This window comes from Lissotriton helveticus, chromosome 1_2 (assembly GCF_964261635.1).
Source record: "Lissotriton helveticus chromosome 1_2, aLisHel1.1, whole genome shotgun sequence".
In the NCBI taxonomy this organism is placed as follows: domain Eukaryota; kingdom Metazoa; phylum Chordata; class Amphibia; order Caudata; family Salamandridae; genus Lissotriton; species Lissotriton helveticus.
Genome location: NC_136058.1, coordinates 611,519 through 623,546, shown reverse-complemented (window position 1 = coordinate 623,546; position 12,028 = coordinate 611,519). Strand labels below are relative to the sequence as shown.

General features: G+C 41.4%; 1 protein-coding gene across 2 annotated transcripts in view; it reads right to left on the bottom strand.

The window, feature by feature from the left end:
• FNBP1L (formin binding protein 1 like) overlaps positions 1–12,028 on the bottom strand; it is a 688,366-nt gene that overhangs the window by 451,162 nt on the left and 225,176 nt on the right. For both annotated transcript variants that reach the window (XM_078668213.1, XM_078668214.1), the window contains exon 2: positions 4,235–4,350. In XM_078668213.1, coding sequence (XP_078524339.1) covers positions 4,235–4,350 — 116 coding nt within the window. The remainder of the gene's footprint in view (positions 1–4,234; positions 4,351–12,028) is intronic.

The following is a 12,028-nucleotide window of genomic DNA, read 5'->3' as shown; positions in this document are numbered from 1 at the left end:
GGGAGGATCCTTGCGGAACTCCGCAAATGAGGTCATCGGTGTCCACGGGTTATGATGCCAGGCTAACTGACTGGTCCCTTTCAGTCAGGAAGGAGCATATCTATCAGAGTGAGTGTCCTTGGATTTCGATGTCGTGAAAGCATTGGATGGGATGGGATATTATGTCATACTGCAGAGAGGTCTAGGAGGATGAGGGCCGCTGTGTCTGTTCTGTTTAGAGTCATACTGATGTCATCGGTGGCAGTGATGAGGGCAGTTTCTGTGCTGTGGTTGGGTCTGCAACCCGACTGAGCAGTGTTGAGGAGTTGGAGGCCGCTGGGGTATTCGAGGAGGCATCTGCTTTTTATTTTCTCTGAAACCTGGATCAGGAACGGTAACAGGGAGATCATTCTGTAGTTAACTAATGTTAAAGGGTCCGCAGACTTTCTTCAGCAATGGGAGGACGTCTGCTTGTTTACAAGTACCTGGGAAGGTCCTGGAAGAGGTGGAGGAATTTGGAATGGGTGTGAGAATGGTACTGATGGGTTGCAGGCCTCAGGAGTAGGCATGTGACAGTTTCTTCTGGGGGTGATGACCAACCATGTGGTTAGCATTTTTTCTTTGGATAAGATCGGAAGGGGTTTGGAAAGGTCCGTTGGGTCAGTTGAGGTTGCTGTAAATGGCGGTGATTTTGTTGCTGAAGAATTGGGAGGGAGATTGCTGCAGAGGTCCTGCAAGGAAGAGAACGAGTTGGAGGTGGTTGCTGGTGAGGTGAAATATTTCCCAATGGCCAAGATTTCTTTACTTCAGTTGGTGCTGGCATTGATGAGGTCCAACAGAGTGGCTCATTTGGTGGTCCCGATCATTTGGTAGCAGTGTCCTAAAGTGGATTTGAAAGTGCTCCTGTCTGCATTGTCCTGACGGATTCTCCAAATGAGCGCCAGTTGTTTGCAGCAGCATTTCATCAGTCTAAGTTGCTCTGTGTGCCAAGTGGCCTAGGGGCTAGATCTCGTTGTATTGCTGTGTTTGAGGAGAGACAAGGAGTCAACACAGGAGGTGATCCAAATGTTGAAAATCCTAATGGCTTTCAGGAGGCTGCTGTTGTGTTCAGGTCAGAGGGAGTTGGGAGGGGTGTTTCAGTCCTGTCTGGTAATGTTGCTCCAGTTTATGCGGGGTAGTCTGGCGGTGGAGCATGTGCACTGGACGGAGATGTTAAACTTGATGATATTGTGATGTGTCCAAGAGACTGGTGTGGGTTTTTCAACTTGGTTGCTGCAGAAGGTGATTAAAGTAGGGTCCAGGAGGTGTCCAGTGACGTGGGTAGGTCCCTTTACTTGGGTAAGGCCCAGGCTTCAAAGGTCTTCAATGAGTGCTACTGAGTTTGGGTCGTCATGGACTTCCGGGCGAGCGCTCAGGTCTTCAAGTAGGATGTAATTATTAGGCTAGTGATGCAAAGAAGTCTGTGATGCTGAAGTTGGGGCGTGGTGCAGGTGGTCTGTAGATTAGGTGCATGCATGTGAAACCTTTCCTTGTAAAAATGGCACCATATTTTTCCACTTTTATGAGGTAAAATCTGCATCACTCCACTATCAGTGTGCAAATACATAATGGCAGGATTTCTTATGGGCTGCATTGTGCAAAGACTTCCACATGGAGTGCTGCTGACAATGTTGATTTGCTGTGTGTCAGGGTGGGTCAGTGCACATTTGGGGGTAGTCACTGTGGATGAAGATTTCCATGATAAAGCATGCTGCTAAAAACGTGGGTGACTTTTTTTTAAATCATAGTAGTGGTCTCTGGTCCTTATGATCAGTGTACCGGACTCATTTCCATTCCATTTTAGTTGGCTATATCTTTCGTGGTCTTTGTACTTCCCAAATGTGTGCATACCTTTCCACCTTGGAGCCCTGCAATTTCCAGAATCATTCTTGTATTGTTAGTTTGGTGTTTTAAATGATATCAGGATGTTGCCTTCTTGCTGCCTCAAAACACGTTAGTAGAACTCAGAAGATACAAGCATATATGTGGATACAAACTGTGGGTCAAACCAGCCTTTGAACTCTCGTGACATGGTCAGATGTTGGAAGTTCTAGTGCACAATACATTACCAAAAGGCATTAGGAAAAGTGACAACCACTAGATTTCTTAAGATGAAAACTAGTTGGTCACATTACATTAGGATAGGTATCACACAAGAGCTATACCTAAAACCGATATAAAATCACAGTCTACTAAGAGCAGTGCGTGTTGTACTTGAACGCATAGTGCTTAAGGCATACACATATAAATTAACATACCTAAAAACAGAAGTCTCTATATATTGAATAAACAGCTTAGTAGATTCTGTTATAGAGTCCAAAGGGGTTTAACGAACATGATTCTGTCAGGGTCTGGTTCCCAACGAAATCTTGAAAGGAGGGAGAGTCTAGCACAAAATTAATTCCCAGTTATACAGGCAATGTAGGTACCCTATTGCAGAAACAGAACAATGGCAGTCTACTTTGGAGGCATGTGGCTGCTAGTAAAAGGTGTGAAAATAGATCTAGTTAATATGTAGATCCAAACTAGGGGGAGTGAATTAGGGTAGAGGCTTAACTACCATTGTGCTCTTCTGGATCACAGTTTATGGCTCCACAGTTCACTGTGCTTGTAAATCGCTCAGTTTGCACTGAAGTGAACTCACTCTATGGGCAATTTTCATTTTCAGCAGCTGGTGGTCACTGGTAGGCAAGAAACCAAATGAGGAAATTTAAGCAATCCAGGGAATATGGAATTCCTCTCTCCCAGCACCCAGAACTAATTGTTTGGGGTCAATTCTTGCATCACTTACAGTGCTTCCAGTATAAAAAGGTGTACACTGAATAGCAAAATGTAACAGTTTGAGGCCAGTTTCCAGTATGCTCCCTGATTATATACAAACGTGCAACTTGGAAAACAAATATTTTGCTACACTACAGTACAACTTTAGATACCATTTCTCTGACGCATTACTTAGCAGAATGTGTTACATGCTAATATTTTATTTAAAAAAAAAAAGATGAATAATGGAGAATCAGTATAAAACCATTTGGGCACTATGAAAATAAGGGCCCAATTTCAAACGGAGTCACAAAAATGCACCTTTCTCCTAGCAAACCTGTGTGATTTCCATTCTGTCTAAGCAAATAGACACATATTTACTCATGCAAAAATCTGCTAAGTGATTGCAAAATAACTATCATTACACCCCACTCTATAAAATAATGTACCCCTTTTCTCGTCAGAAGTACATTTCCAAGCTTTTCCAGTGTGGAAAGAGAATGGACACGACTTGGTACATATCATTAAACGTACGTTTTTGACACAGACTTACAAGCCATCCCAACTCTCGATCTACTGCTTTATTATTAATCATTTGTAGAGCGCAACTATGGCCCAAAGGCATCTTGGTGCGAATAACCTATCAGTATAGAGAACGTCTGTTACAATTGGAGCTACTTGGCTTTCTTCCTCATTGCAGCCCCTGTACCTAGACTTGGAGAAGTGGCAACATCACAGCCTTCCTCGAATCCAAAGTCTGTGACAATATGAGGCCTGGCATAACTAGAGAGGCTTTTTATCAGATCTAGGATACACTGAGCATGGTGCCATAACTTGTGGGGGAAAAAAGAGACAAGTGGAGGTTTTTTCAGGATAGTGAGATTTCTGAAATGAAGAGGGGAGGATACTCATAAGTCGTTACTGTCCTGCAGGCAATAAGGCTATGAGCATCCCTTCCTGAGGAAAGAGAAACTTTCTTCTACCTAAAATATAGGTGTGAACAGCTCCATTCTCCTTATAGCTCCTTCAGCTTCTTCAGAAGCAGCTGCTAGTTGTGAGCGACAGGATTGGATGTGCTGCTGGAGCGGTTAACACATAGCCAAATATATGGCTTTGGCGCAGTGGTATGCAAATGATGGTGCCACTGTGACTGTCTAATGTGTTCTCTTGGTGTCTGCATTATCCCAAGTCAGTAGCGCAGGCGTGAAATCACACAAGACACGTAAAGGCACAGCAGATCACTAGAGTCTTACACAGCTAACAGAAGGACTGGTGGACTATGAACTAAAGTCCTAACATTATATGCCAATAAACAAACAAAAAGGAGGCAGTGTTCAACAAAGGTAGAACATGAACACTGAAAAGATGGGTGCATAAACCAGCATTGAGTTTATCATAACATTTTGCCAGTTCTAAAGCAAAAACAAAAAAATACAACAAAAAAACTCAGACTTACCTTATCTGTTTTGCATAGCTCTGTTCAATCTCTATTCTTTCTTTTGCAAATTTTGCAAATCTCTCCAAGAAGTCGATCCCCCATTGTGTATGCTTCTCTAAATTATCGAACTGATCCTAAAAAGAACAAAAAACACATGTTTACTAGAAATAGTCATTAGTGGTTAGGACACAACAGAGCTTACTTCTGGAGCAAATATTTTTGGTCAGTGCTGGACTTAGCAGATTTGTATAGCCTCCTTTTAACATACTATGGGGTGCGTAGGACTAAGCGGCTATATGCTCAGTATAGATGGCAGTGAAGTGAAAGTTGCTGGTCTAAGCGGGCAAGCAAAAACCATTTTTTTTTACCGTATTCAAGTGAATGTATTGATTGGCCCACCAGTCTGCACTGTATTTTGAGATAGTGCAGTTGTGAAGTAGAAATTCTCTTGTGTGTGCATAACCGCATCTTTGGCATTGCCACATTTAAAGCAGAATTCGAATACCAAATGGCAAACAGTAATTCACGCATTGTAATTTCGGGGAATTGGGCCAAAATCTTCAATGAGGGGGAAGGGAGTAGATTTTTTCGAAATAAAGGCATGCGCTGATTGTTCTTTGTACTCGTCTCTATTTATACTAAAAACTCACATTTGAGCCTGTGCATTAGGGCGCTCTACAGCCATCCCTTCTCGCTTCTCAGGCCTCCTGTCATGGCAGCAGGTTTCTTGCAGGATTTCAAAGACTGCTGCATAATGCACTGATCATTGCGCATAACTTTGACCAAAAATGAATTTTAAAATTAAAAACAGTTGATGTTTATCAGACACTGATAATACACATTCTTTCTAGAGTAAAGTCTAAGCAACTTCTCCACCTGCCAATAGGTGCTCTATAGAAAGTTCATGCCCGAGATATGAGAAGGATGGATGGCCGGCCAAGGAGATAGTCACACCAGAGTTGGTTTTTATTGAGGTGCAGCAATAAAAGTCTGGTACCAGTATGTCGGAAGAACTGCCCCTTTCCACTGCTGCCAGATGTACCCGCGCACTGGTCTATCTGACCAGGTGGAGCGGGTGCATTCACAGGAAGTGAGGAGTAATTAAGAGAAACCGATCACAACTACAATAACTAAAAATAAACTCTCACCAGATTGGGAAATGCCACACTGCTGAAAAAGGAGGACAGCGCCAAGAAGTGCTAGGATTAATTCCCAAAAGGCTATTACAATTGCAATAATGGAGGTGAGTAGCAGTATAAAAATGACATCAAGACCAAAACCAAACTGTTTCTTTAGAATTCCTGGCCGCCAGGAGAAGACGCTTAAGAGTCTAATGCCCACCGGCCCTGAGCTATAGTTGTGTTCCCCAGCTGTGAGACAAGGTATACAAATCTCTCCTTCCCCCATCACCCCACACAGCTAACCATGGGTAATTTGCTGGCTGTTGCTGACTTTTGTATAATTCCAAGTGCCTGGAAGATAGAGAAATGTTAATGGCAGCTGTGAAACGGAGTATAGAAAACATGGGTCCTTGTTGGCAAAGGAGAAGAGTGCTCATGGTCCAACCATGCAGCAGCAGCCTCGGGATTTTGCTGTTTACTTGGTCAAAATACCACTGGTCTGAGAGAAATCTTAAGCACAGGGTTCTCTACACTGGTTTGAAAGATCAAAGATCCTCAAAACCTCAACTAGGGGTTTTCAACTCCACTGAACTTAACCTGGACCATTAAAAAGTCCACCTTAGAGCTCTTACATGTGAAATGATGATTTTAACCCTGTGGTCAATAAAAGGCCCGAGAATCCCTTTTGGCCTTCACGTGTGATCACTGCCTGGAGATCAGAAATAAAGCAATAGAACAGTCAACTAAGGGAAGCAGCCTTGTGCAATCAAGAGTCATCATGTCTTGTTTTAGCTGCTCTAGGTGCCCCTCTTCAATGTCAAGCTATTTCAGGTCAAACTCTGACTAGGATCTTCAAAGCAACATCTGTTCAACCTATGCGATGTTGTGGATTCTTCCTAAAGACGACAACTGCCGGAAGATTTTAACTGCAAAAAAAGTTTAAGAAAGATACTTTTTGAACCCACTGTGTTCCACCCACAAGTCCTCCCGTGGCTCTTAACCTGTCCCTTCACCCTAAAAATACCATAGAGATAGAAAGTGTTCAACATTTATCAGACTAATATGGTCGCATATATTTATTACAAAGGCTAGATTAGAATGGTAAATATTGTATTTGTTTGTCCCATTTTATTTTTTCGATCATTTTTTGTTGTAGTTAGTAAAATGTAAACATTTTCTACTTAATTTTAGTTTGGACCTTGGTGCCTTCATTGCGATAGCTGCACTACTTTTGAAATTGTGGGTGGTAAGCAAGTGGCACCTCTGCAAGACTAAGGTGCTCATTCTCGACAGCCAGTCCTCAATACCACTGGAGTGCCCTGGGCAGTCTCCATATGAAAGCAGTGGCCATCTGAAAGTAAGCGTGATACAAAAATATTAAATAAAAAAAATAGAAAAACCATACTGTGTAGTAGCTCTAGACTAAGGTGCACTGGCATAACAATTCTACTGGATCCTCTATATTCCACTAGCTCTTACACCCCCAATATAAAATGTCGTAATGCCGTGGTTACAATGATTATATGTTCAGCAGATAAGTTCGCCTGAAAAATCCCTTTCGTGATAATTCTAGTCTGGTACAAACTGATGAAAAATGTGTCAATGGTCAGGTCGAATCCTTCCTGACACTTGTATTTTCTGATGACAGAAAATGGTCTACGGGTTCCTTTCCCCCCCCCCCCCCCTTAAACAGGGCCACTCCATACCTCCTTTTAAACTCACCATTTCCCCCTTCCATCATCCACACAACTCCCTCTTTCCTTCTATGGAGGATTTATTCAACTCTCCCCTTTATTTGACCCCTATTACTTTGATGTTCTTCCCATTGGTCCTCACCTTCTTACTCCCCTCAAGAGAACATGCACGCGTACATACTACTACCAACTTTCTTGCTGTCTCTGCTTACTTTGGCTACACATAGAATACCAGATTTAGTAACGAGCTTGGTGGAATTTCTTGAAATGCCCAACACCAATAATGTGTCCGGTACGTTTTCTGTATTCTTTAATACAATTTTTGCCTGAATAAGACCTTCTGTGCAAATCATCAATAACATCACTTGCAAGCATTGGCCACTTTGTGCACAAAATTTTTCTTACACTGTGCAGATATGTGCACTTGCTGTTTTCTAATGTTTTTTACATTAGGCTGTAAGTGCAGTTTTAGGTGTGTCTAAGAAATCGGTGGTAAGCAACTTAATCTGTCTCTCACTGATGCCATACGTTGGCTGACTACTCTTATCTCATGGTTGGTCATTGTGTGCCTCATGTTACCAGGTACACAGGTAGCAAGGTTGTGTGAGAAGCAGGTCCTCGCTGCCTTACAAAATAAACGTAGAACAAAATGATTTATTCGTTTAACATCAGAATCAAGAATAGTGACTGTGTGGATAAAAAGACAAGGGTCTATCAGCAGGAATAAAAGTCAATTGGTTGAATAAAATAACATTGCCTTAGTTAAAGTTGTCATTCGTGGAGGTGGTACAAGGAAAGCAAGGTCTACCACTGTTTCTGGACACCTTTGTCTAGTGTCCCAGCTTTTGGCCAGGTTTTTTCCAATCTGTCTAGAGACTTCCTCCGAGAAGTCGCCAACAAGGAAAAAGACAATTGTCATCTTCTATATGTTCCTTTCCAAGATGCATCTGATAGTGTAACTTCTGGTCTTGTCATGTATTGGGCTTCTTAGGAGGAATTTGGGGAGGTGCTCGTGTTCTCCATGGGTGCAGTACGGTGTTGTTCATCAATTACATTTTGTCAGAGTTGAGTACAGAGGAAGGATTACACATCTGACTAAGGTAAAGAGTATTTTTTCCTAGAAATTTGTCAGTACAGCCTAAAAACAACTGTGCCAGGTAAAACTGACATAGTCCTGCGTGTTCAACTGGGCAAAAGTTCAAGGATACCCTACTTTTTGGCTAATCTTCATGTGTTGAATTGTTTATTTACTACTTGATTTATTCTTTGCATGTACAAGAATCACAGAGCTGGATTGTCCAGGGTTATGTCTAGGCCTAGACAGGTTGCCTCCTTTTCCCAACTAATGGAGAATGCTGGCAGAGATTGACATTTTCTCTCCAGGATTTGCCAATCAAATGTGTCCCAGTGGATATTAGTCTTTTCAAACTTACTTCATTGGGGCTATTCGGCATCTGCATTCTATTGCTGTATAATTGATATCTGCTTCTTAGGCCTTGGTGGGGAAAGCAGTGGTCCGCATCAATAGGGTTTTCCAGAATTTTCTTTAGTGATACCCTATTTTTAAAAAAAAACAACTTTTTAATGGAAGAGCTCGGTTCCATAAGGGATTTGGGCACAAGTGTTGGCCTGGACCACTCTCAATGAAAAATGACCATGGATATGGCTGATCCCAAGGACTGCATTTAGGCATGAGTCTCATTCTTCAAGTTTTGGGTCATTGATGTGGAAACCTTATGATTTTACGACTTTGTAAAAACCATGGTTTTTGTTTTTAAATGCGTTGATTTTCACGCCATGTTTTTACAGTAGTTTGCCATGGCTGTCAGTTGGGCATGCGAGTCATTAGCAATTAAAATGGAAACATATACTCCTAGAAGGACTGATCGCACAAAATATCAATTGCTGGAACATTTTGAGATACTTTCCTGACTTCTTGGTATATGTTATTTATGTAGAGACAGAGGGGAACGATTAGGCATCTTATTTTTTTCACGCTGCTGGCTGTAGCAAACTGCTAGGTAAGAGGGGTTTATTGAGACTTACTTGTGAAGTGGTGTCGGTGAATAAAATTCTTAATGAAGGATAGTAAGACTGGTTCCGTACCCATCTCATTTAGTTTACACTAGTCTACTTGGGGACGAGATCAAATACAGCTGTGAAGTCTAGATAGGCTACACATAAACAACGTTTTTTAAAGTAGCTCTACTTCTGGATTTTATGCAAAAAGTTGAACTTTAGATCCCATAACCTTAACAACAGGAGTGAGACAGGGGTGCATGTTGTCACCATCTATTTTTGCACGCCCAATGGAAAACCCCATACAAAACGGGAACTTCAACACCGAAATTATGGGAATGTTTGTAGGTGGGAAGCAGATTAAAGTTTAACTTCTTGCAGACCTCTTTGTTTTCAGACTAACCCCTCTGTTTCTTTTATGTATTTATTTATTTATTTTATATTGCCTAAATTACTGGAAGAACTTAAGAAATTCCAAATGGTCTTGGGATTTAAGGTCAATCACAGTAAGTTAGTGGACATGTGGATTGGAAACCACGCTTAAGTGACTGAACAAAATCAAAAGACAGGGCTTTATGGATGGGCTGTATTAACAGTTAAAATTACTTTCCTGCTGAAACACTGTCAATAGCATGTGGAGAGAGAGTAATGGTCATCCCCAGACCACTATATTTAAGTTTATGAGAATTACTTACGATTCGTCTACTTGGCATACAGCTAAAGCCTTCCTCTAGCCAGACCTACTGATGGGCAGTAGTTAGCACGCGGGCAAAAAAAAAAAAAAGGTACAAGGCAGGTTGAGAAAAATGTCTGCGACAACTTGGAACATAAGCAGGCGAGGTCATGAGAGGGTATCCTCTCACCACCACGAACTAAAATATCAAAGAAAATATAAAGCAGAGTGAGGCGACCATATTGCAAGACACTGGGTGATGGAAATCATGTGGCGAGTTGCTGGTCAAATTCACATGAAACCCTAAAAATGAACTCGTTTAACCAACAATGTTCACAATCTCCTCTGCAATTTATACACTTAGCATTCCGCTTTAACAACCCTTCTCATGTATATAAGATTAATTAAACCAAAGACCAGCAAATAAGCCAATTCTTGTATTTGCTACAAATGTGCTGGAATTGTGGCCTTTTAAAGTTGTCTTTTAAGATAAGGATACCTTAATGATACTTTACCCACCAGTCGGCTGCTTAACACATTGCGTCTATAGCGCCTTATGACCCTCCCCCACATTCAACATACAAAAAATAAGGCAGTGTGTTTTGGGGAAGAAGAGGCCCCAAGATACAGCGCCCGCCCCTAGCCCTTAACATAATCAACTTCCCAGAGAGTCACCCTGGTGAACAGAAAGTCCCAGCTGCTAAACAGTTAAGGCAGTATTTAAGATTCGACAGCAATCTCACCCAGGCACTCAGAGTTTTATATTCAAACGGTGTAGCAGTAATTGAACTGACAATATTAGCCTTGCATCCAAATGAAGTCCTAATAAGGTGCTTTTGGGAAGAAGCCAAGGGTCAGACGCATTAAAAGCTGTCCTTTTAAAGCGCAAAACAATGCCTTTGCTGTCCTAGTTCGGCCATGTTTTCCTGCTCTGACTCACTGCCAAATAGTTTCTCGATTGTAGAACTTCAAATTCTTTGAAGTGGTCCAACGTTAAACTTGATAATATTTTTGGAGATAGAAAAAGAATCGTTTTTTGAAAACTGCAAATATTGCTTTAAGTTTAGACTACTTTTAAGTCCAGAAATAGACACAAAGTTGAAGAAATATGAACCAGGAAGTCAGACTTCCATAGACTGAAATGTGTTTACATTATGACTTAGATTCTTAAAGAGCAGACATACAGTTCTAAACCCCTTAGGGGTCTATCGAGTCCCTCCCACCTCTGCTCATCCTGCCAGTGAGAGTCTGTAAATCCCATTGACTGCTCTTAATCTGTTTTGCTCGGAGAATTAAAAAAATACAGAATAAAATCAACCCACAACAGTTTACGGCAGCAACTAGTGTTATCCAGAAGGGTAAAGGCAAAGTCAAAGAAAAATGCAAAAGTCAGACCAACTAGGACACAGTAAAACATTTCAAAAGTCCAACAGGGACACGGCATATAAAATAAATAAATAAACCAGAACCTGCACCCCCCCCTACCGCCCCCCACCCCTAGCGCCTTGAGACCCTTACGGGTGAGTAGTCGCGCTTTAACAAACTCCTGATTGATTGACTGATTGAGGGTTCTTTGAGGACTACATGCTATGTCCAAGTTCAGGTCAGAATTTCAAAAGTATTGAAAGCCTCCAAAAGCGTTTTTCCAAACACGCAAATTCTAAATAACACTTTGTGTATTTAACTGAACACGGATCGGGCATACAACACCAAATGGCCTCTTCAAATAAAGTTCTTAATAGTAAACCAACAGGGCCTAAAACACCATTTCAGGACATGAGATGCATTGAGAACAACAACGGAAGGTTAAAGAAAGTGCCCTTCTAGATTACAGCCCGCGGTCCTAAGAATGGTTGCGGTGCGCTTCCAGGTTGTACAAATATTCCTAAAGCAAGAGTAGTTATGGCTACAAACGGACGCACAAATGCTAGTCTAATAAGGTAATTATTTGTAAGCACTCACCCTCTAATGGTAAAACTACTCAACAACCATAAATACGATTGAAATGACAAAAAAATAACACAAAAGGGAGTGCCTCAAGAGTCCAACAATTTTATTATAGAGTTTGTTCTCTTTTTTCCTCCTCCTTTCACGAAGAACACAATTCTGTATTGATCCCAATATACTTTTTCCCAAGACAAAAGTAACATGGGAGCTGTAGTATGACGTCTCAAAACAATTCTCTTTATTATTCTTCAAAACATCTATGAAACATCCGGCCAACGTGTTCATACCCTGAAAGGACTTCATCAGGGTATATCTAATTCTTTGAAGCAGTATTACATAGAAGTCTGTGTGTGAGTGA